At 47.1% G+C, this 23,878-nt stretch overlaps 1 protein-coding gene across 4 annotated transcripts in view; it reads left to right on the top strand.

Annotated features, from left to right (window-relative positions):
- The window catches only part of LOC147606693 (LIMR family protein Os06g0128200-like), a 52,701-nt gene that overhangs the window by 539 nt on the left and 28,284 nt on the right, over positions 1–23,878 (top strand). For all 4 annotated transcript variants that reach the window (XM_086791986.1, XM_086791987.1, XM_086791988.1 and 1 more), the window contains 9 exons: positions 1–197; positions 4,395–4,480; positions 21,065–21,192; positions 21,831–21,938; positions 22,075–22,173; positions 22,437–22,559; positions 22,773–22,835; positions 22,928–22,992; positions 23,187–23,296. The exon at positions 1–197 is cut by the window's left edge. In XM_086791986.1, coding sequence (XP_086648112.1) covers positions 1–197; positions 4,395–4,480; positions 21,065–21,192; positions 21,831–21,938; positions 22,075–22,173; positions 22,437–22,559; positions 22,773–22,835; positions 22,928–22,992; positions 23,187–23,296 — 979 coding nt within the window. The remainder of the gene's footprint in view (positions 198–4,394; positions 4,481–21,064; positions 21,193–21,830; positions 21,939–22,074; positions 22,174–22,436; positions 22,560–22,772; positions 22,836–22,927; positions 22,993–23,186; positions 23,297–23,878) is intronic.

Here is a 23,878-nt window from a genome sequence, read left to right as displayed (position 1 = left end):
ATCGCGGAGCTTTCCATCCTCATGCTGCCTGCAGACATCGCGAACCAGCACGCCTGCCAGAACTCCATCTACAATGGCGCCTGCAGCTTCACCCTACCCATGAAGCAGCTGTGGCTGGCCATCTACATCGCCAACGCCATCCTCGTCTTTTTTATCATCCCCTTCACCATCTTCTACTATGAAGGCGACCAAGAAAAGTTAGCCATTTCCACCTATTTTTTTCCCAGCATTTCTTTTCTTGGAAAGCATTAAAAAAAAAACCCCCATTAGTATCGCGTGCTATGTTGCCGTTTCTGTAACATTGAACGTTCCTGCCCCTACGGCTTGCTCGGAATTGGAATATGTGCATTTGAGCTCAGCACTATGATTTGTAGGCATCATAAACACTGTCTTTGAGTCATGAAGCAAATGATTTTGCTTCGGACAAAGGAATCAGAGAATCTGCAGCAATGGATCTACAGTTGTAGGCTGAGTAGTTCAAGCTGCTCATGCCTTTTTAAAGAGAAATAGAGCATCTCCTTTTTAGATTCATTGGGATATGAGTGTTTGCAGAAGGAAAAGTTGAAGGTATTGGAACCGTGCATTAAATGTGCAATACATCACATAATCTGCTAGGAATAGTCTTAGTGGCTTAGAAATAGTCTTTCATGTCAATGGTCTTAGAGGTGTGTTTTGTCTCACCTTATGGTCTTTAGTATTTGGTAACAGTTTGTGTTGTGAGTAAGAACGGCTGCAGATTTTGAGAAGCGACAAGATCTTGAGAAGCTTCTTTTAGGGCAAGAACAATAACAGATTTTATAGAGTTCTATCTTTTGCCATATGCAAGGACTGTGCCAAATAAACACTGAAGATTTGAAGATGTACCGGACGCAGGTGGAGTGTTGGAGATGGCTCTCCTCTCCATTGTTCAAAGTTAAGCAAGTTGTACAACTGGGAATATGTGAGTGATTGGATTCAGGTATTCTGGAGCATCCATGTTATGGCAGAGTTTAGTGCCCAAAGGAAAAGACCTATGAGAAAAACAATTTGGGAACAACAGGAACAGTCATAATGACAGATGGAGCTGGTGTGGGGCATTGGAGTTGGGTAGATTCCAGACTATGTGAAGGTTTGGGGCCTAATTTGAGGGCTTTTTCCAACCTAGACCAGTCCTGGCTAGGGGCCAAGGGGTGAAAAAGGTTCACAATAGGGGACCTTTTTCGGGGCCTTGTACAGCAGGCCAGCCGTTTGTTTTTGTGGGGTGTGTGTGAAGGGGAATCGTCTATTTAAGTGACTTTTTTCCTAAGAGCATTCTGCCTTACTCCAGGCCCTCAGCCCATGTTCATGTCACATGCACTTTGCACTCAGTGCATGGTGACAAGATGGCTCATCATCAGAAGTGCATCAGTTGTACAGTTTTAGAACCCAATAGGATGATATTTGTCGTACGCCGTGACCCCATTGTACATCCTCAGTCCAGGATAAGTCAGGCACGAGCTACGTAGGTCATTCCTCAGCCTTAGTGGGTCAGTCAGTCAATCAAGTCCCTTAACCCACTTGGAGAGAATCATTCATGCATGTAGAGTCAGTAGAAGCCTTAGGGTTTGCATCAGAAAGCACTCTGCATCTTGCATAATATGCATACATATGCCTGTGCATCATTTAGAACATCCCCAAAGCCTTAGGGAATTTACTGGGATTTATCTGGTATTTTTTCCATATTTATTAGTATTTATTTATCATTATTTGCATTATTGGGCATTTATAAATATTAACTTTATTAAATGACCAACCTCCAGTTAGTATAAATAGGCTTGCCTAGAGCCTCTTTTCCTCATTCAGTCTTCATTGTGCTAAGAGCTCTTCTCTTTCTTGCTTTCAGCCCAAGACTAATCCAACCCTAGAGCCCATAAGCTTGCTTCTCCGGCCCTTGAGAAACCCTAGCTTCATTCAGCCCTAGGTGCTTGCATTCAGCCCTGAATTCAGCACTCAGTTCAGGCCCAGATTCAGCATACCCTTCACCCTCAGTTCAACGCCAGAATCAGCCTGCATAGACCTGCGTTTTTACACAGCCGTACAGCAGCAGTGCTGCGTTTCTGCTCCAGCCGTACAGCAGCCCTGCAGTCCTCTGTTTGCTCATGCGTTTCAGTCCACAGCCCTCTCTTCACCTCAGCGTTTCTGTCCACAACAGATTCCAGCCCTGAAGGTTCAGTCTACAGCAGTTTCCAGCCCTGAAACAGTTGTTTGCATCAGTGTCCAGCCTTCTGTGCATCATCCACACATTCAGCAGTCATCTGGTGAAGGTAACACAGCATTCATATGTGTTTTCAGCATTCTAACAGTGTGTAGAACAGTCCACCTTCTTCTTCTTTGAGCCTCAGGTGTACAGCCCTTCCTCATGCCCTTGGGAGGAGTGCATAGGCTCAAGATCAAGTCATTGAGGTGTTTCTACAGCAGTGTACAGATCAGCCGCTCTCCGATCCTCCGAGATCTTGCGTTTGGCTTATCTACAGTCCAAAGTCATTCTCTCTAAAGTAATAAAGCAAATACTATCTCGTTATCGGGATAGGGGGCCCTTCAGTGGGTAATTCGGGACCCAATCTGGTGTACAGTTCTCATCTATCTCTCTCTCATCTCTTTAAAGTTTGAAGTAATGAAATGGATTGCTAAACTCACGAAACTCAGGTTACAGAAGACGGTGTGAGCATTTGTGTGACAGGATCAACCAATACAAAGACTTCCGCTGCATATCACAGTTCAGCATTAGAAGACAGCAGATTTCAGCCTTTGAACCAGTCCATGAACTTGCGGTCACCTGTGCAGATTTGGAGGAGAAGAGTATACTCGCTGCTTGTCACCTGAATTACACAATTCATGGAAATCCCAAGTTTTACAACTCATGTATCACTTCTTTAGATTTGTCTTTTTATGCAACCTGGTGGGGAAATTATTCCAAACACCCTTCCATGAACTGAACTTAGGAGCCACTACATGTTAACTAGCCACTTACTGAATCTTTGAACGTGTATGCTCCAATGCGAGGATCGCGATGCTTGCTAATATTAGTCCAATCGCAAGTCAGCCGAAGGGCCCATGCCATGAAGTTGTCCTTATATACCAATTGTTGGGAAACTTTGGTTTTTTGGGGGTCCTCTATCTCAGTCTTGTCTAGACATGAGCGCATTTAATAGGGAGGTTCTGAAAACCATGGTTGTTTCTCGTACCGGTACGAACAAATTCGTACCATATGGTTTGTACAGTACGGTACCGAACGATATCGTATGGTACGATAATTTTTTTAAATTAACCACCCCCCCCTTCCCTTTGAGAAATAGATCCCAAATGCTCAACAAAAATAGAAATCAACAATTAAAGATGAAAGATCCCAAATGCCCGCAATACTTCGCAACTTTCTTGTCCACTCAGCATTCCATATGGGGTTGTTGAGAGATCCAAAAAGTTTGGCAAGGTAGACTAGTAGTGTACACTTGATTGGTAGGATGAGGAGAGAATCTTGCTACATCACTTGGAGATCCCTGGCATAGGTAGGCTAGACAGTCAGATCCTCAAGTTATGTACGAGGGAGAAGATTTGGACAGGGCCATTTTGATTTGTAGAGAAGTCCCTAAACCTATCACCCTAGATGTTGCTCGTATTTGTGCAAGGACGGTCCCTTAGTCATACCGTACGATAAAATACGGCTTTTCTTATAACACTTACAAACTATGGAGCTTCAAGCTTGAATGTGAGGGAAGTTTGGGGGGGGGGGGGGGGGGGGGAGGAGTCCACAGTGCTTGAGGAACCAGAACATGGAGATGTGTCTCTCCCAGTTGGATCTCCCAATTGTCTCCAAAAAAGAGCCTCCATGGGTAATGCGATGCCAAAGGTCTCCTAGTGTAGTGTTCATTGTTTATCCCAAAAATTCATATCATATAAAAAATTCCCGTATGGTATCGTATTTTCGTACCGTGACAACTATGCTGAAAACTTGGCCTATCCATTCAGACCCCCTTTCTTGGGAGGTCCCCATATCCTTGTCTTGACATGAGCCCTTGTACTAGGGAGGTTCCATAACGTGGCCTATCCATTCGGAGCCCCAAACCTCTAGGCTTTGGGTGTCCTCTAGACCCATAGAAACCTCTACTCTTGCACATCATGAATTACTTGTCAATACAATTGGTGAAACCAATGCACTAATGTCTTTTTGTGTCATGTGATTATATCACCTTTTATTGCTGTTACTTCACCTTGTTTACTTGCAATATGTTTTATGCACACTATCCTTCATTGACAATATGGTTCCTAGCTTTACACAATATACAATTTAATAAGGTTAAACTCTTTTGTTAGCTGCGCATTATGGTGGTTACATCTTGAACTGATAGTCACTGCATATTGTTGTTTTGGCTTGGCAGGACTGCATTCCGAAGAGTTTGTAGTGCACTTCTGTGGGTTCTGTTGACAGCAGTTGTGGTGGGTCTGGTTGTAGGCATCTTGTACGGTAAAGCTGAAATCCCTTCCGATGTGTAGCTAGACTGCCAACTACTTGCAAAATTAATTTTAGTTCCTGAATGAGATTATTTAGGTATTTTGTATGGTAAAGTTGAAATCGCTTCCGGTTGTGGTTGTAGGTATCTTGTATGGTATGCTGAAATCCCTTCCATTATGTAGCTAGACTGCCAACTACTTGCAAAATTTAATTTAGCACCTGATAAGGTTATTTAATCTTAATTCATGGGGCCGAGGCTTGCCATATGAAAAAATTCCCAAGAACTAAAGAAACTGCCAGATGAAACGGAAGGGATGGAGAAATGGAGTCGAAGGGAGACGGGGGAGGACTGAAGAGGCTGTGGAGGAGGGAAGCAAAGGGAGGCGGCGCAGGCGGAGAAAGGGGGGCAGGCGGGGGGCAGCGTGAGAGAGAAGGGGGGGGGGGGGAGAACAGGGGGCGCATGTGTGAAGAGTGAGGGAGGGAGTGTGCATGTAACATGTGGAAGCTTCGGGGTTGAATAAGTCACTTCAATGCTCAGAATTCAGTAATCTTTCACGACATATATAACGCACAAAACTGAAGAAGATGTGCAGAAAATAGAGAGGGAGAAGAGGACACAATATTGGGTCCCAAATACCCTCTGTAGGCCCCCACCACGAATGGTGTATTTGCTTTATTAGAACGATGCAAATCAGAAAATAACGACTAAAACTTGACCTTCTTGGCTGAGGTAAACCTTTACCCTTGACCTTCAGCTTTCACCTTGTGTTAGCTTCTCCCTTGGCTGTCCGGGCCCTTGAGATGCTTAAGCACTTTGTGAACGATGAGAGGGCAGCCTGTGTGGGCTGTCCCACACTTGGCTGACAGCCCCTATGGGGCATGGGGCCCCGTCGGCTGGCTGTCTACTGGCCATAGGGCTGGCCGACAGCCCCTTCCAGTTCAAGTCGTGGCTGGTGGGCTGGCCGACAGCCCCTTCAGCCCAAGTCATGCATGTTGGGTGTTGGACTCACACACACACACACAAACCTGCACATTAGGGTTAGGTGCAGGGTAGAGAAGCTTACACACAGAAATGAGGGAGAGATAGAGAGAGAGAGAGAAAGAAAGAAAGAAAGAAAGAAAGATTTTATTAACGTCTTCCAAAAGACCGAACTCGGCCTATGAGACAAATCGGAGTACCTGTATGGGGTATCCTCTGTCATCCCAACAAAATGAAAAAGTACTGAATAAAAAAGCTGAATCTGGGTGTGCAGGGGATGGAGCTCTATTACTAGGAGAATGCAAAGCTATATGCATGGAGTATACAATCATGATATGCAACCTAGCTAGCTCCATCCTGTACCATACTGGGGGTATAAAATGGTATACATCAGTGAAGGGGGTGTCCACAGCTCCCTGAAGAACATGCCTGGGTGTGCTCTGAAGCGAGCCAGTCGCTCCGCACCCTCTCTGTGAAACTGAGCTCTGATCTCTGTCATCTCTCTCTGGTATAGGCGTGGTGTCCGAAAGCCAGGTGTCCTCTGTCTCCTGCGGGCTCTAAGTGTCTCTGCTCTCTGGAGAGTAATCCCCTGCCGTGTAGGGGCTGGGAGGGGTATGGATCTCTGGAAAAATGTAGTAATCTGTGTCTGTCGCCCCCCCTCTGGAGCTGTCTGAGCCTGTAATAATGTCTCTCTGTGGCGCTGTATGTCTAGAATGTATCTCCCTAGTATGCGCTGGTCTGCTGTCTCAAAGATCTGGCGTAGGGAATGTGGCTCTCTGAATAAAATGGGATATCTCTCTCTGATGGCTGTATATGCTCTGCATCTGCATACATAATGCTCCTCACTCTCCACCTCCTCTCTGCACAATCTGCATACCCTCTCCTCTCGGGGAATCCGTGCTGCTCTGCCAGTCTCAATCTCCAATCGGTGTGATGAAACTCTGAGCTGACCAATAGCCACTCGGGAGCCGTGTGGTAAAAAGCCCTCCATGTATCTAGGCCTCTCTATAAATCCATCATCAGTGATACTCATGAAGTGATCTCTGTAGTATAGCATCTTCGGTGGAAGAGGCTGTGTAGGCGATATCCATGTCTCTCGTGTATAGAGCTGCCATAGATCCTGTCTCAATACTCTGTTCCTCTCACTATGAGAGAGACGGATATGTGGTGCATCCCTGTCATACTGGAATGGTGGTAGATGATCCATGTCTAGGCCATGCTGTGAGAACCAATGTGTGACCTGTGCATACCATGATCCTCTGTCTCCTGCCTCAGCCAACTGTCTAGATGCCTGAAAAGCTCTGTATGATAATCTGTCATGTGGCATCTCTCTGAATCTGTCTAGCAGGCATATAGTCTGGAATATGGCCTCTACCATCATAGGAGGCGCAGCAAACTCTGCTCGGATAATGTCATGAGGTACTGACGGTTTGCTGCGTATCATGCGTGCCATCATGAGGGCCTGTGGTCTCTCTATCTGTGTCCACCAATGAGTAGCAAGGCCTGGCGCCCATACTGCTGCTCCATACATCAATGCCGGTGTGACTAATGTGTCAAATAGCCACCCCTTCGTCCGGGGCTCCTGAAAATGCGCCTGGTGGCACTGTCTCTCTAGCATAGCCAATGCTGCATATCCCCGTGTCAATCTAGCTCTGGCTGCTGAACCCATGGTAAAGCGTGTGGCTGCTGCAGAGAAGGTAACCCCTAGGTACACGTATGATGTCACCACCTCCACCTGGCATCCTGCGAGAGTGAATGTCAGCTGACTCCTGCCCTGTCTCGATGTATGAAAGACCATAACCTTGGTTTTCCCAAGGTTCACAGTAAGACCCCTCTGCGTGCAGAAATCATGGAGTGCATGTAGATGCTGCTGTAGACCACCTGGGGACTCAGACACTAATACAATATCATCAGCATAGAGCATAATATGTACTGAGGTACCTGCTAAATCCACTCCATCTCCGCCTCCCCGTGTAATGAAGTCAGCCACCTCATCAATGTATAACCCAAATAGCGTGGGGGAAAGTGGGCATCCTTGCTTCACACCAATGGTGCTAGCAATAGTCTCGGACATACCTCCTGGACATCTGACTCGCCCAAAAACCTGCTCATATAATGCATAGATGCCCCATGTCATATCTGCTGGTATGCCAAGAGACTGCAGGCGCTGAAAGAGCCTCTCTCGTGGTACTGTGTCAAATGCCTTGCGGAAATCCACAAAGCAGCAATAGAGCTTTCTCTTCCTCACTCTGGCCTGATCAATCATACATCTCAAAGTGAATACATGGTCAGTGGTAGAGAAAGCTCTCCTGAAGCCTGCCTGCCCTGATGAGCGTAAGCCTGCTCGCTCAGCATATAAGCTAAGCTCCTGCTCCAGCACTGCACCATAGAGTTTGGCTAGCACGTGGCCAACCATAACCGTCCTGTAGTTGCTCGGATCGAGCATATCCCCTGTTTTGTGAATCGGCACAATGGTGTGCATCGTCCACTCCGCAGGCAAACCCTCTGCTAGTGCCCTGTTAAACAGGTGTGCAAGAAAAGGAGCTAAAGAATCTACTGCATATATGAGATGCTCACCCTGCAGGCCCATATGGTCGGCGGCCCGTCCATGCTGTAGGCGGCGGATAGCTTCCTGTACCATCGAGTGGGTAAAGAAGCTAGCTGTGGTAGGTCGAGGCTCCTGTGGCTGAGGTATAGGTGGCTGCTGTGGGGCATGGTATAGACCCTCTGCATATGTGTGCCATGTCTGTGGGTCTGCAATAGGCGTCGGGGTCCGGGGCTCTCTGAAGTGCCGCCATGAGACAGGGCTATCTCTACTCATGAAGAAATGAAAGATCTCTAGCTCCTGTATCTCTGCGAAGGCCCGCCTTTTGCGGCGAGTAAGTCTCCTCATCTCTCTCCTCGACTCCTGCTCTGTGATGGCTCCCAAGGCTCTCTGTATGCGGAGTCGTGAGTATAGGGCTCTGCACTCGTCATCATACCATCTGTTCTGGGGCATAGTCCCAGGTCTCGCAGGCTCTCCTGAGTGTACACGATGTGGGAAGCTCTGTAATGCAGCCGTGTGTAGGAGTGATGCGAGCTGGGCTGTAATGGTATCCATAGATGCCAGGGGATCCATGAGTAGGAGTCCATCCTCTACTCTGCCAGTGTATATGTCTGCCATGTCATGTGTGAAGTAGATGGTAGTGTGTGGCGTCGGTATGTGGGGGGCTGGTGATACTGGTGATCCGGCTAGTGAAAATGCCAAGTATGTATGATCTGCTCCAATAGGACGAGGTGGAATGGAGAATGAGGTGACAAGCTGTGATGCCTCCAAAGACCCCATAATGTAGTCTACCACCGTGCCTCCGGTCCGTGTATGACCCCCATGTGGGAAGCATGTCAGCCCTCCTGACCCCGGCCACTGTAGCATCCCGTTATAAATAACGAGACGATGCCTGGCTCCCAACTCTAGTAAGTGGTCCCCATAATGCCCTCTGTCTGGTCCAGTGTCCTCTGATGCCCGACTAGCCCCTATCTCCTCTGGATCCACAGGGTGGAGGATCTCCATGTCATCATAGTCATACACCTCACACTGTCTGCTCTGTGTGTGGGCATTGAAGTCGCCCGTAAGAAATACTTCCCCTAGTGTAGAATAATGCATAATCTCCTCTGACAGACAAGTGTATGGCGAGGCTCCTATCTCCTCCTCCTGTGGCATGTCCTCTGTAATGACGTAGGAGGATCCTGATGGAGAAAAGTAACATAGAGCTATGTATATAACCCTGTCCTGTGAGAGCTGTAAGCTGATCCACATGTATCTGGCCTCTGGATCCTGTGCTACCACTCTCAGTCTCCCCTGTAGCTCCCGTCTGAATAGGACTGCTACTCCCCCCGACCCTCTCGAGGTACCCTGGCGTGTGGTCCTCCTGTATGCTGACTCCCACTGGAATCCCTCTACTCGAGGTAGCCCTCTCTCTGGGCTCTGATGTGTCTCTGTCAGAAGTATGATGTCTCTCCCCACCATAACATGCTCCAGTCGTCCAGGCTGCACCCATAGTGAACCATTACAGTTCCATACTGCTATGTGTATCTCTGTCAGTGGCCTGGTCTGTGTCCCATAGGCCCCAAACCGCTAATCCATGGGCCGGCCATCAATGATGACCCGACCATCTCGATAGAAGGCCTTCTTGCCTTCTCTCCTCGCGTGTAAGACTCGTGGCATGCAAGCTCTCCTATGCTCAAGCTGCATCCTCGTGAGATCATCATCCAAGAAAATAGGAGCTCCCTCTAAACCCCGTAGTATGACCCTCTTCCTCATGAAGGTGACCCTCTCCGTCTCTCCTGCAAACTGTAGGATGAGGGCTCGCTTGCGTGTTGAGTCTTTCCCGGCTCTCCATGCTTTGGTGAAGGGGAGAGGGTGCTCTTCCTTGTAACCGAGCTTCATGCATAGAAGCTGTCCATCTTTCTCGGGAGTGGAGTCGGGTGTCTCGGCTATACCTGTGACTCGAATGTTGAGGCGGCGGGCATGCCTCATCTTCTCCTCCTCAATGGTGGTGTGAATGATTTGGTTTTCTTCCCTTTGAGTTTCCTCCCTCACTTCTTTACGGATGTTCTTCTTCACCACCTCGACCCATCCTGACTGCTTGGCTTCGAGCTTTCCCTCCATGTCCTTTGTGATCTCCTTGGAGATCTCTTCTTTGATGGCCGTGAGAGTGTTGTCATTGATCTCCCCTTCTTCCTTCTCAGCATTCTTGATGGCTACCATTTCCACTTTCAATGCACTCACCTCCTCCTTGAGTGCCGTGTTCTCTTGTTCGAGGTTCGTGACCCGTGCTTCGAGAGCTACGATGTGCTTGTGTAGTTTGTTTTCCACCTCATTGAGGTTGGAATCGGATGTCTTCTTGTTCTCCTTGATTAATGCCTTCATTGCCATCTCGAGGGCCTCGAGTTTCTCTTGGAGACTCGGGGCCATTCCTCCAAATCACTCTGCAGTCCTTCCCACAGGCAGGGAGGAGAGAGAGAGAGAGAGAGAGTTATGTTGCTGCCTTGGGGGCCTGAGCAGGGGTGGGTGGGTGGGGAAAGGGGGGCAAATAGGCGAACGGAGCAGGGGTGGGTGGGGAAAGGGGGGCAAATAGGCGAACTGGAACTGGGCAGCGAAGGGGCGAAAGCCTGGGGACAGAGAGGCGAACTGGCGAGCTGGGGGGGAAGCGGGCAGAGAGGCGAACTGGAACTGGGCAGCGAAGGGGGGCAAATAGGCGAACTGGAACTGGGCAGCGAAGGGGCGAAAGCCTGGGGACAGAGAGGCGAACTGGCGAGCTGGGGGGGAAGCGGGCAGAGAGGCGAACTGGAACTGGGCAGCGAAGGGGGGCAAATAGGCGAACTGGAACTGGGCAGCGAAGGGGCGAAAGCCTGGGGACAGAGAGGCGAACTGGCGAGCTGGGGGGGAAGCGGGCAGAGAGAGTGATTGACTGTATCTGTCTTTGACTTGCAGGATGCAATTGCACAGCCAAAAGTGTGGTATCCACAAAATGCAAGTCAACCCTTGCATGTGTGCCACATCCATATAATATAGAAGTACAAAATATTATATGTTAGAGTGTCCTTTCACACTTGATGTCCAAGGGGAAAAACCACATGGGAAAAAGTGCCCTCGGTTAAGCCGTGTTCACACATAGCACTACCATAAGTGAGCATATGCCTACAAATCCCCCCTGTAGTGGAAGTGTGAACCTGTACAAGGTAGCAGATCACTCTCTGTATGAGAGTAAGCCCAAAGCTTTGCGGAAAGCTTCAAACTTTTCTCGAGGTAAAGCCTTTGTGAATAGATCTGCAACATTATCCTGTGTAGGGCAATAAGATAAACTGATCTCCCCTGCATGTAGCCTCTCTCTGACATAGTGATAATGAATCTCAATGTGCTTGGTACGTGCATGAAATACTGGATTTCATGCCACGGCCATAGCACTCTGGCTATCAGTGAGAATGGTTGTGGGTGTTTGCTGACACTCACGAAGATCAGCCAATAGTCTCCTCAACCATACACAGTCTACTGTAGCTGTAAAGACTGCCCTGTACTCAGCCTCACAAGTAGATGTAGCAACAGTGGGTTGCTTTTTACTCAACCAAGATATGCATGAACTGCCAAGAAAAAAACAATTCCCACTGGTGGATTGCCTGGTATCATAATCTCCAGCCCAATCTGAATCACTGTATGCATAAAGCTGCAAGCTGCCCCCCTGGGATAGAACAAACCAAGATCCAGGGTACCCTTAAGATAACGAAAAATGCGTTTGACTGCTTGCCAATGCTTTGTGCCTGGGCTGTGCATGAATTTGCTCAACAAAGACACCCCAAAAGATATGTCTGGCCTCGTGTTACACAAGTAAATGAGGCATCCCATTCAGAGTCACACGGGGATGCGGGGACGGCCCTTAGGGATGCGGGATGCGGGATGCGGGGACGGGGATGGCTGGGGACGGGGGGACGCGCAGGGGACGCCGTGCAGTCTGGGGACGCATGAAGTCGTCCTGGGGACGCGTTCCCGAAATGCGGGACGGGCAGGGGACGCAGTGAGGGGACGCCAGAAACGGCCAGAAACGGGCAGATTTCCAGCTATAAAAAAAGGCACACTTTAGGACGTTTCTCCACACTCATTGCTCAAGCCTCAAGCTTCCAAAGTTCCAAGTTCCATTGTCCAAGCCTCAAGGCCTAAGTGGCAAGTTAGCCCTCTCTCTCTCTCTATACTATCTACATTGTGCCAAATTCCAAGCTCTCTCTCTCTCTCTCTCTCTCTCCAAGTTCCATGATCCATCCCTCTTGAGACTTGCAAGCCTCAAGAGTCAAGCGGCAACTTGCAACTCTCTATTGCACCCTTCTTCCCTCTCTCTCACACTATCATCATTCATGGCATCTCAAGGTGAAGGCGCCGCCGCCACATCTTCCGTTGCGGGCTCTTCACGAAGGAGGCCGGCGGTGCACACATGGTCATGGTGGGATGAGGTCATGGTGGGATGAGGTTCACTACACTAGTCACATTGCCTCTAAGAAGAGGAACCGCCTTGAAGTGCAAAGGGCAAGTGATTTGGTTTTTGTGAGCGCTAACTTGCGCATGCTATGTGCGACAGCAACAGGGAAGGCGGATCCCTTCACCGAATGGGAGATGGCACAGCAGGATCCTGCAGCTCAGGAGCATCTTGAGGAGGTAGAGGAGGAGCTACAGCCTGAGGGGGAGGAGGAGGCTTCAAATGGCATCAACGACTTCGACTTCCAAGCATCCCGCGAGGCTAGCACTTCAGGAGCTTGAGGCTTGACTCTTGAGTCTTGAGCCATCTCACCTTTTTTGTGCCCACTGCCAATGGCCATGATCTATTGTGATCTATCTAGTATCTCTATTTTGTACCCACTCTTTTTTGTAACCCTCACTGCCCATGAGGCATGTACTTATCTCTTTGTATCTATCAGACTATCAATCACATAATCAGTGTGCCATCGATGTTTTATTAGCGCATTTTGCTCAAAATGACTCTTGTTTTTTTGTCTATTCGGTGTAAAATTTTGTTCAAAGTGTGTCTCTATATGTATGTCATGCATACAACTCCTAAATTGCTTTTAAAAAAGAGGTTTTTTTTTGCCGTTCTCGACCCCGTCCCCGGGACGGGGACGGCACTTCCCCGTCCCCGTCCCCGTCCCCCGTCCCCATGTGACTTTGATCCCATTGCCTGGCTGTAAATGCCGGCCTCAAAAGGCTCTTCAATATCATGCATAGTAAGCCGTACACCTGGTTCTACGGTTCTACCGGAGTAGAAATGGGCTTACATTCATCCATGTGAAACCTTTTTAGTAAACTTTTTATGTACTTAGTTTGCTGCATAACAATGCCATCATATGTATGCATAAACTGTATGCCGAGATAGTAGTGTAAAGGCCCCAAATCTGACATATCAAATATTCAGCTTTCAAATCAGCTTTGAAATCTGAAATTTGTGCTTTGCTAGTACCTGTAATGAGCATGTCATCTACATACAAGATGACTATGAGAATATCGGCATCGGTTTTCTTCACATACAATGTGCTTTCAGCTGGACTATTCTCATAACCTTGGCTGGTTAGATGAGCATGTATCTTATCATACCAAGCTCTTGGAGCTTGCTTTGACCCATACAATGCTTTGTGTAACCTGCATACTTTATGTTCCTCACCAGGAACTACAAAACCAATGGGCTGATTTACATATACTTCCTCCTGTAAATCCCCATTTAAGAATGCAGTTTTGATGTCCAATTGATGCACTTTCCATCCTTTATGTGCAGCCAATGCAATCACTGATCTTATTGTGGTCATTCTCGAAGTAGGAGCAAAAGTCTCTTCATAATCTATTCCCTTTTTCTGGGAGTAGTCTTTAGCCACAAGTCTTGCTTTGTACCTGTCAATAGTACCATCAGACTTTCTTTTGACTTTGTACACCCACTTTGTTCCAATTACATGCTTTTTTTTAGGCAATCCCACAAGATCCCATGTATTGTTCTTCATGATAGAAGAAATTTCAGCTTGCATAGCTTGCAACCAATGCTCATTCTCATGTGCTTCTTCATAAGAAGAAGGCTCTTCTGAATCAAAGAGACCACCCATTGCTAATGCAGACTCCCCACGATGTATATTCAAAGCATGGCTGGAACTAGCCCTTGTTCTACCTGTGAGTGGAGCTGCAAGTTTGCTTTCTTGCAAAGTTTTCAGCAACCATCTTGGCACTGACTTGGCTGTGTCTATGGCTGTTTGCTCTTCCCTGACAAGATCTTCCACTTCTTCCATAGAAGGGGGCTGAATGGTTGGCTGTTCCGCATGTTCTACATGAGGATTTTCTTGTGTAGGGGCTGGCTGATCTGAATCCCCCCTAATTGCAATGGGTAAAAGTCCATCAAACATGTCCTGTATGCCTGTATCATTGCTTTTATACAAGCTGTACATGAGCTGTTCTAAATTTTCAGCAAATACCTTATCTCTACTGACAAAATTTTTTCGTGTAGTTGGATTATAAAGACGGTATCCTTTGCTCTCATTGCTGTAGTCCACAAAAATGCATTTAATTGCTTTGTCGTCTAGCTTTGTTCGGAGTTGTTCTGGCACATGTGCATATGCCAAACACCCAAATGTACGCATATAATCCAAGTTGGCTTTCGGCTATACCAAGCCTCAAATGGTGTTATGGTTTTCAAAGCTTTTGTTGGACACCTGTTCAACATATGAGTTGCACACATTATAGTTTCCATCCAAAATTTGTGAGGCAACTTTTGTGCTTTCACCATGCATCTTGCCATCTCCATGAGAGATCTATTTTTCCTTTCAGCTACACCATTCTGCTGCGGTGTATAAGGCACAGGACATTGGTGTTTGATGCACCCTGTTAGAAAGAGAAGCCAAGTGCTGCCATATGCCTCTGGCCAACGTCATATGCTTTACGTGATTGATTACTTGTGGTGTGCAATTGAGGATAATAAATGACCGGACCTTGGCGTTGACACGATCCCACATCTGTGCCTGTGCCTCGCGGTCCTTCTTCATTGATAGTAACTCCCCTTCCTCTGCTTCCGGCCGTGGAACCCCGATAACGATGAAATCAGCAAGGTCATATGACTCCAGTACAGACTGCATCATAACCTTCCAGATGCCGTAATTGTTCCCGTCTAACTGACGGTCCACTGGGAACGTGGGGAGAGTCGGGATCTTCACATGCTTCTCAGCCATCTCTAACAAATCTGCCATCGCGGGGATGTAACTAAAAAAGGGTGGGTGGGTGGGAAAAAAAAACTCTAAACCTGCAAGTGGCTGTCCAGCACCTTAGCCCGCCTTCCTCTTGCAACTTCTCTTCCCGAACAGTCCAAATAGTCCACCAATCAGCAACGTAACTATCCCCCTCTTGCTCAGAAAACTCCCAAGATCTTTCAAGAGCCTAGGGCTCTGATACCATGTCAAAATACGCAGTGGAAATGATAACCAAATCTGAGACCACAAAAGCAAGTAGAGTGCAGAAAATAGACAGCACAAGAGAAGGAGAGAGATAGGCGTATAACTCTTCTCTATACACAAGATCCCGAGGAAAAACTGAATGAATACAATGTGGGGCAATGGGGCCTATTTATATGGCCCCATCATGCAGCCGGCCAGCAGCAAAAAACTCCACGACACCTTCTGATCAGGCCGGCCAGCTCCACTGTACAAGAGTGCAGTCGACGAGTATCAGAAGTCTCCTGCCAGTCTGTGGCAGCCACCCACACCATGGAAAAATGGGGAAAAAATACGGGGAGTGAGGAAAAATGATAAAACACCTATACAGGGCGGGCACACCCACAACAAAGGCCCTGGTGTGTGATAAAGACAGGAGATGACTTCTAACAGGCTCGTCAACTCTATGAAAAGGAGGAGAAGGGATGCACATCCAGACAGGGGGACAGCAGTTGCAGAACGCTCGCACTCTCTCTCTCTCTCTCTCTCTCTGTGGAGACCATACTGGTGCTGCAGTCGGGCAGCCCCCTTTCATCTGCCTTGTTGTGCGGGTCGTACAGCACACAGCCTTGCCCCACTTACTTGCGCAGGCTGTACACAGGGTACAGCAGCTTCTTCTCCTCTTCTTGCACAGGCCGTACTGAGGAGCTTCTGCCGTACAGCACTCCAGCCCCTTCATACACTGGTCATACAGAGAGTACAGCAGCAGTACAGCACTCTCTTTCTAGGGTGCAGGCCGTACAGGTGCTGAGAACAGCCTGTGTATAGCAGCTGTACAGCAAGTACGGCAGCCCTCTTTCTCTCTCCTTGCTGGCCTTACAGGTGGATAAGTTGATGACAGGGGAGACTGAGAGTGGTAGCACAGGATCCAGAGGCCAGATACATGTGGATCAGCTTACAGCTCTCACAGGACAGGGTTATATACATAGCTCTATGTTATTTATCTCCATCAGGATCCTCCTATGTCATTACAGAGGACATGCCACAGGAGGAGGAGACAGGAGCCTTGCCATACACTTGTCTGTCAGAGGAGATTATGCATTATTCTACACTAGGGGAAGTATTTCTTACGGGCGACTTCAATGCCCACACACAGAGCAGACAGTGCGAGGTGTATGACCATGATGACATGGAGATCCTCCACCCTGTGGATCCAGAGGAGATAGGGGCTAGTCGGGCATCAGAGGACACTGGACCAGACAGAGGACATTATGGGGACCACTTACTAGAGTTGGGAGCCAGGCATCGTTTCGTTATTTATAACGGGATGCTACAGTGGCCGGGATCAGGAGGGCTGACATGCTTCCCACATGGGGGTCATACACGGACCGGAGGCGCGGTGGTAGACTATGGGGTCTTTGGAGGCATCACAGCTTGTCACCTCATTCTCCATCCCACCTCGTCCTATTGGGGCAGATCATACATACTTGGCATTTTCACTAGCCGGATCACCAGTATCACCAGCCCCCCACATACCGACGCCACACACTACCATCTACTTCACACATGACATGGCAGACGTATACACTGGCAGAGTAGAGGATGGGCTCCTACTCATGGATCCCCTGGCACCAATGGATACCATTACAGCCCATTTGGCATCACTCCTACACATGGCTGCATTACAGAGCTTCCCACATCGTGTCCACTCAGGAGAGCCTGCGAGATCTGGGACTATGCCCCAGAACAGATGGTATGATGACGAGTGCGGAGTCCTATACTCACGGCTCCGCATATAGAGAGCCTTGGGAGACATCACAGCGCAGGAGTCGAGGAGAGAGATGAGGAGACTTACTCGCCGCAAAAGGCGGGCCTTCGCAGAGATACAGGAGCTAGAGATCTTTCATTTCTTCATGAGTAGAGATAGCCCTGTCTCATGGCGGCACTTCAGAGAGCCCCGGACACCGACACCTATTGCAGACCCACAGACATGGCACTCATATGCAGAGGGCCTATACCACGCCCCACAGCAGCCACCTATACCTCAGCCATAAGAGCCTCGACCTACCACAGCTAGCTTCTTTACCCACTCGATGGTACAGGAAGCTATCCGCCGCCTACAGCATGGACGGGCCGCCGATCAAAAAAATGCAGCAATTTCTTGTTTGTAGATCAGGGTTGGGCTCTGATACCATGAAAGAAAGAGCAAACACAGGTTGTAGGCAAAAGCACTACTATAGAAGGCTGTGGAGAGTTGATATTGTTGAAAATGAGCACGAGGGAAGCCTGTAGGTGCTTACAAGCATAATAGACTGTTGCAACAGCCAATGACCTCCAACAAATATGCAAGAATGAGATGAAAAATGAGAACGGTGTGCTCCCTTATATATCCCTCATATGAGCTGGTTGGCTAGCTGTAGCAGGCCAACAACAGTCGTGTAGCATAAATATGCTATAAAAAGCCTAAAAGAGACTCATAAATGGTAGAAAAACCCTAGATGATGTCTACAATGCAGGGCCTCATAGAAATGACCAATACAAGCATGCAAAGGTACATGTAGACCCTTTGGAGATGATATATATTCCAACAGCCTTCAATATTTCTTCGCGGAAGCCTTCAAAATAGTCGCTAACAGCCGGTACACTTCATGGGCAGCTTGAGAGAGAGAGAGAGAGAGAGAGAGAGAGAGAGAGAGCAGCCAACATTAGGGCAGCTTTGAAATAGCCATAACCTTGGAGTAGAGAACCATGAAGAACAGAGAAGAGTTGCCAACATAATAGAGTCTAGTTTGCAACAATAGGGCTTGCTCAAATGAAGAGAAGGGGCTCCAATTTATAGATTTGGGGCTCTCATGAGCTAGAATGGCAAGTTAAAGCTATAATGACAAGTGGAGAGCTGAGGTGACAAGTGTGAGCCACTTCTCTCACTTTGATCCGCTATCATGCCACATGTCCCAATATAAGAGATGGTTCCTACCCATAAATTTCATCTCCAAAAATATCTCAACTCGTAGACATTCTGTCAAAGGTGCTTCAGCAAGTCCCCCCATTTGCTTTGCTTACGGATGTAATGATGCGAATGGAATTTCCATTGGGGTCGTCCAAAAATAGTAACCCTCCTAGGTTTTAGGAGTGTGATCCTTTGTATCCCACCTTATTAGAAGGAGGTGAGGGCATCAAAGGAGGGCCATCGGGACATCCGATTATAGATAACAATACCATGTGCAACTCCCAGCTCTAAGAAACACTGTGACCTCCTTACAGTTTTGTGATGATCATTGCAACCCCGTGGCAGTGATGTCCAGCTCTTGTAGTCTGATAGGGTCGTCTAGATCGAGTAATGGGACCTGCTGACTCCCCATCCTGGTGTTGAAGTCCCTGAGCAGGAGGACTTCCCTTAGCTGTGAGAACTCCATAATATCCCCATATAATGATAAGTAGAGTGATTGGCCATGCTGTGCGGTTGTCCTTCCGGATGATGCTGAGAATCTGCCAGAGATGGGATCTAAAAACGACAACTACCCCTCCTGAGCCACATACTCCTGATGTGTGTGGGTCTCGCCTCAGAAAGCTAACTCCCACTTATACCCGGCTGTGTATGGTAAGCCTCTCCTAGGGCTCTGATGAGTCTTTGTATAGAACATGACATCCCTGCGTGTGAGAATCTTGCTCAAACCTCCTGGATTCGACCACAGGGTGCCATTGCAGCTCCATACTACTAATCTTAGGTGTTTGGTCTCATAGACCCGTCTTTGTATAGAAAATGACATCCTTGCTTGTGAGAATCTTGCTCAAACCTGTTGGATTCGACCACAGGGTGCCATTGCAGTTCCATACTGCCAACCTCAGGTGTTTGGTCTCATAGACCCCGCGTCCCTATTTGGGACGGCGCTCAGGGATAATGACCCTACCATCTCTTTAGATAGCCCACTTGCCTGCTCTACGGGTCTCATGAACTGTCACCATCGCCTCATGCCGGTGTGCCACCTGTGTTGGGGTGAGATCATCTCCCGTGTACACTTGTGTGCCCTTGAGGGCAGCCCGTCTGCTAGTGGCATCAGGGAATTTGATGATGAGGGGCCGCTCTCATGTCATATCCTTGCCTACCCTCCATGTATCTGCAAGGGGGGGGGGATTCCGTCCACTCCTATCATCTGGCAAAGTGTCATGGCATCCGCCTAGGGGGAAGCCCCCACTTGTAGCCCCCGCACTCGCACATGGAGGGTCCTATCCTTCCTCTGTTTCTCCTCATCATGCTCTGTGGGGGTTTGTGCTTCTTCACCACCTCCACCCAATCTTTTTTGGTGGTCTGCAAAAGAATTGCAGACCACCAAAAAAGAATTGCAGTCTCTAGCATTTCCTGTTGTTACATGTGCATATCTTTCAACATCCGAATCTCCTCCTCCTGGTGGTTGCCAATTCTTCAATCTTGTTATTCTTGCCCTGTATCTCCTTGCGGAGGCCTTCCAACTGTTTTTCATGTTGAGAGAGAGAGAGAGAGAGAGAGAGAGAGAGAGAGAGAGAGAGCTGTAGAGTGAGAGAGAGAGAGCTAGATTGCATGAATCTGATGATTTGATTGATTGATATGATAACCTTCACCAAGTACATTGCTTTTATAGGCATGTAGCCTTATCTTTTGACCCATAGAAATATCTCTCTCACACACACACACACACACACACACACACACACACACACACGACAAGTGACACGTGGCACACTTATCCTATCTACACCTATGGGTGGGTTCACACAAACATACACACTCATAGACAGTGTTCACACATATAGCTCGGAATCCCAACAGGCCGCCCTGTACCTGCTGTACGGACTACAGCAGCGCCATCTGTACCCTTTGGCCATACTTTACCCTTGTTGTACCTGGCTATACCAAGTACTGTACCTGCTGCTCCAACTGTACTTGTTGAAGAACCTGCTGTACCTGTTGTACTTGCTGGAGTACCACCTGTATCGGCTGAACCAAGGGCTCCACTCGCAACTGTACCTTTTTGATGATTCTCGGTAAGGGTGGTTTTCAAGTGTGTGCCGACCTTGTATGTGCCCGTGTCAGTTGGACACATGGATGCTGCAGCTATGTACTTGATTGCACCAGAGAGAGAAGACCACTAATTGTATCAGTTGTACCTTGGGCTGAATCTAGCCTTAGGTCAAGTGTTTTGGTGGGGACAAGGTCTAATTGAGGAGTTGCATATATTGGGCAGGAAAAGAAGGTTATGCACATGTGATATAATTTACAGGTTCAAGATTCTCTAATCATTAGTAGGAATCTTTGTATCAAAGGTTGTAACTGGGTAATGTGGCCAAGAAAAGGAAGCTTGTATTGTTTACATGCCCTTATAGGCCAAGCCCACATTGGCAGTGCGCTGAAGTGGGGGTAGGTTGGCCAACTGTGGCAAGAGATTGCAGGGCTACTGTTACCAATTTTGAAAACAAATGTACCTTGCATAGTTTGCAATGGTCTCAAATTAGCATTATGCTTTCCCTGTTTTTGAAGCCTGAAGAACTTATATCTGCTTCATAATGTACTTTGCATAGTTTGCAATGGTCTCAAATCAGCATTATGCTTTTCCTGTTTTTGGAAGCCTGATGAACTTATGTCAGCTTCATACATGCAATTATAAATTTGCTTTGTCCCTTCTACTGATTAACATTTTGCTTGCTTGTCTTTTTTGTAGGTCTAGTGGGCAAAGTGGACTTCACAGTCCAGCGCCTTTCGTCTGTGGCAACATCTTTCACCACTGATTTTTCTTCCTTGACTAGTTCCCGTCCTTGCTTGGGCAACACTTCTAGTGAGAGAATCTCAGTAAGTGAACTTCTTGGTGTTTGGGTTTCTATTTCTTTTCTAATTTGACATAAATATGGTATCTTAAGACGCTAATATATATGCTTGTGCAATATGTGTGTGTGTGTGTGTGTGTGTGTGTGTGTGCACTCATGCACATATTTAAACCACAATGTACATTGATTATGTGCTAAGAAACTTGGTATAGTTGTCAATGGTATAGGCAAGCAATGATTGACTAGATGGTATGTCTGGCTGGAGACTTTCACTCAGCTGAAAGGCTATACTTTTTCACTTGCATTTGCTGGTGCATCTGGGCACGTTTTTGGTTTTATGTCTTACTCAGGGAAGCCACATTTCATATATGTTGCACTAGCACTGATTATAGATACAGCAAGTTCTTGCTCATGAGGGAGTAGATTTTGTGTATGGGTGAATATTACCAACATTACTAGTTATCTAAGTTATATTTTGCACTTTTGGGGAACCGTTAAACTAATATTTTGTGATAACTGCAATTTTGATTGAGCTAGGTTTTGGGATTGAGGTCTGAGTGTAGAAACATGTATTGGGACTAAAGTTTGAACTTCAGATAACTCTTTAAGACATCAAAGGTGCTGGATGATCGGTCTAAGAAGACTTGTGATTGTGTGGAATAGTGCTATTCTTATCTTGCGCCGAACTCGAAGGCGACTTGGACATTCACAACATCGTTTCCTGAATATGTTGTGGCTCTAACCACCATTGTGGGATCGGTGCTTTTTTCGGTATGTTTTCTATGGAGGAATCAAACTTTGTTGTTATATGCACAGAATGTTGTTTCAACGTACCTATAAGCAAGGATCTTATTGCCTTTCAAATTTAGGGTCAAATTCTTGACCAATGCTAGCGATTATGTTGCAGGTTTTTGGTGGGGTTGGAATAGCTTGTTTACCATTGAGCATGATATTTAGTTTCCTTCGTCGTCCAAAGGCTATCATTACCAGATCCCAGTATATAAAGGTGAAGGCAGGCACATATATGCACAACTAGTATGTTTATGTGTCCATCAAATGGAAGTACGTGCGTCAACAGGCGTTTATATTAATCACAAGGATTCTTGAATGGTATGCTGCGAATGCTTATGAGACCAAGCACTGCATGCCTGCCCTGCACTGACAACCACATCCACATGCGCTCATGTTCTCAATCAAGAACTGCCATATGTATTATGGATGGTGATGTTATTGTACTCTTAAGAATTGCAAACTGGTGTTCACGTGCAGGAGGCAACAGAGTTGGGCAAGCGTGCAAGAGATGTACGAGAAGTGGCACTGGCTCTCCAACGAGAAGAGAGAAGCGGCAAGAAAGGTCGGAAATGGAGGAAGAATGTAAAGATGATTCAGCAGGTTGGTTTAATAAAACGTATATTTCTCTAATCCACACAATAATCGCCTCTACTTAGTGTTAGAGATGTGGCTTGCACTTGTGGATTGGTCACCTGGCTTTTACAAGGGAACGAGTTCACGGTTTTGAACTCATATGGATGGACCGATTCCACAGTTTTGTGATGCTCAAGCTTTTGATTTATGCATATAGGTATTTCAAAATTTCTGGTGCAGGAACTCTTGCTTTTGGAAGATGATGTCAAAGCATTGGAAGAAGTCTACCCTCAAGGAGAGAAGGTAGCCTGCACTGTCAAAAAAATTCCTGAATGTAGAAAACCCAGTCAGTTGTTGCTGCTGTTTGACTCTTTCATGCTGTGTCACTTGTACAGGCAGATGCATCATGGGCTTTGACAGTCTTAGGCTATCTTGCGAACTTTCTCTTGGGAATCATAGGGTGAGCGCTTTCAATTATATCTAGAGTATGCCCATATGTATGTGTCATTCCAATATCTTCCATCATGTGCAGACTTAAAGCAATCATGAGTGTGTCACGTTGTAGTATCACCAAATTAGGTTTTTGGTAAGCGTTTCTGTTGATATTTAGCAATTTTTCGAAGATACTTCAACTTTGCTCATGCATTTGTGCAGATTGTGTGTATCTGTGATGTGGGTGCTGCACATCATACTCTACATGCTACTTCAGCCTCCTGTTTCACCTTTCCTGAATGAGCTCTTTATCAAGCTGGACCATGTATGGGGTAAGTTTTCTCGCACTTATGTTGAAATGTTTTGAATTTTGGAACATTGCCAAGTCATATATAATTTGTATTCTGCTGCTAGCTAATTTTTCTTGGCCAGTAAATCAGCTAGCTGGTTTTTTGGACATTGTTTCAATCAATGGACTGGTCTCTGCCAATGGTTGTAACTAAGAAAGCCCGGTGGCTGTAACCAAACTAATGGATGTTTCACATAGTAAGCCATCAAGCTAATCTAACCACTAGGTTACCTCCCACTACCTTGATGGCTCTTTTTGGTTGACACATCAAGCTAGCTTGATGGTGATCTATTAACTACGATGGTAAAAGTAACAAGCTAGCTGACCCAACCATCAAGCTTGTTGTCACTCACAAAAAGATTTCATCTCGCTCTCTTTCTTTCCACCCTACCACCAGGTTGGTTGTCAGAGACAACCAGATTCTCTCTCTCTCTCTCTCTCTCTCTCTCTCTCTCTAGGACCAGCGTTGCTTGGGCCTCTTCCTGCTTGAGCTCGGCAGACACAGGGACACCTTCTTGAGAGAGCCTTGGCCCCAGCCACCCCGCTCCCTCCCTCGTCAACCAAC

The sequence above is a fragment of the Cibotium barometz genome, chromosome 57 (genome assembly GCF_041138505.1).
Source record: "Cibotium barometz isolate CiBa-2024 chromosome 57, ASM4113850v1, whole genome shotgun sequence".
NCBI lineage: Eukaryota > Viridiplantae > Streptophyta > Polypodiopsida > Cyatheales > Cibotiaceae > Cibotium > Cibotium barometz.
This window is presented reverse-complemented; position numbering and strand designations above follow the sequence as displayed.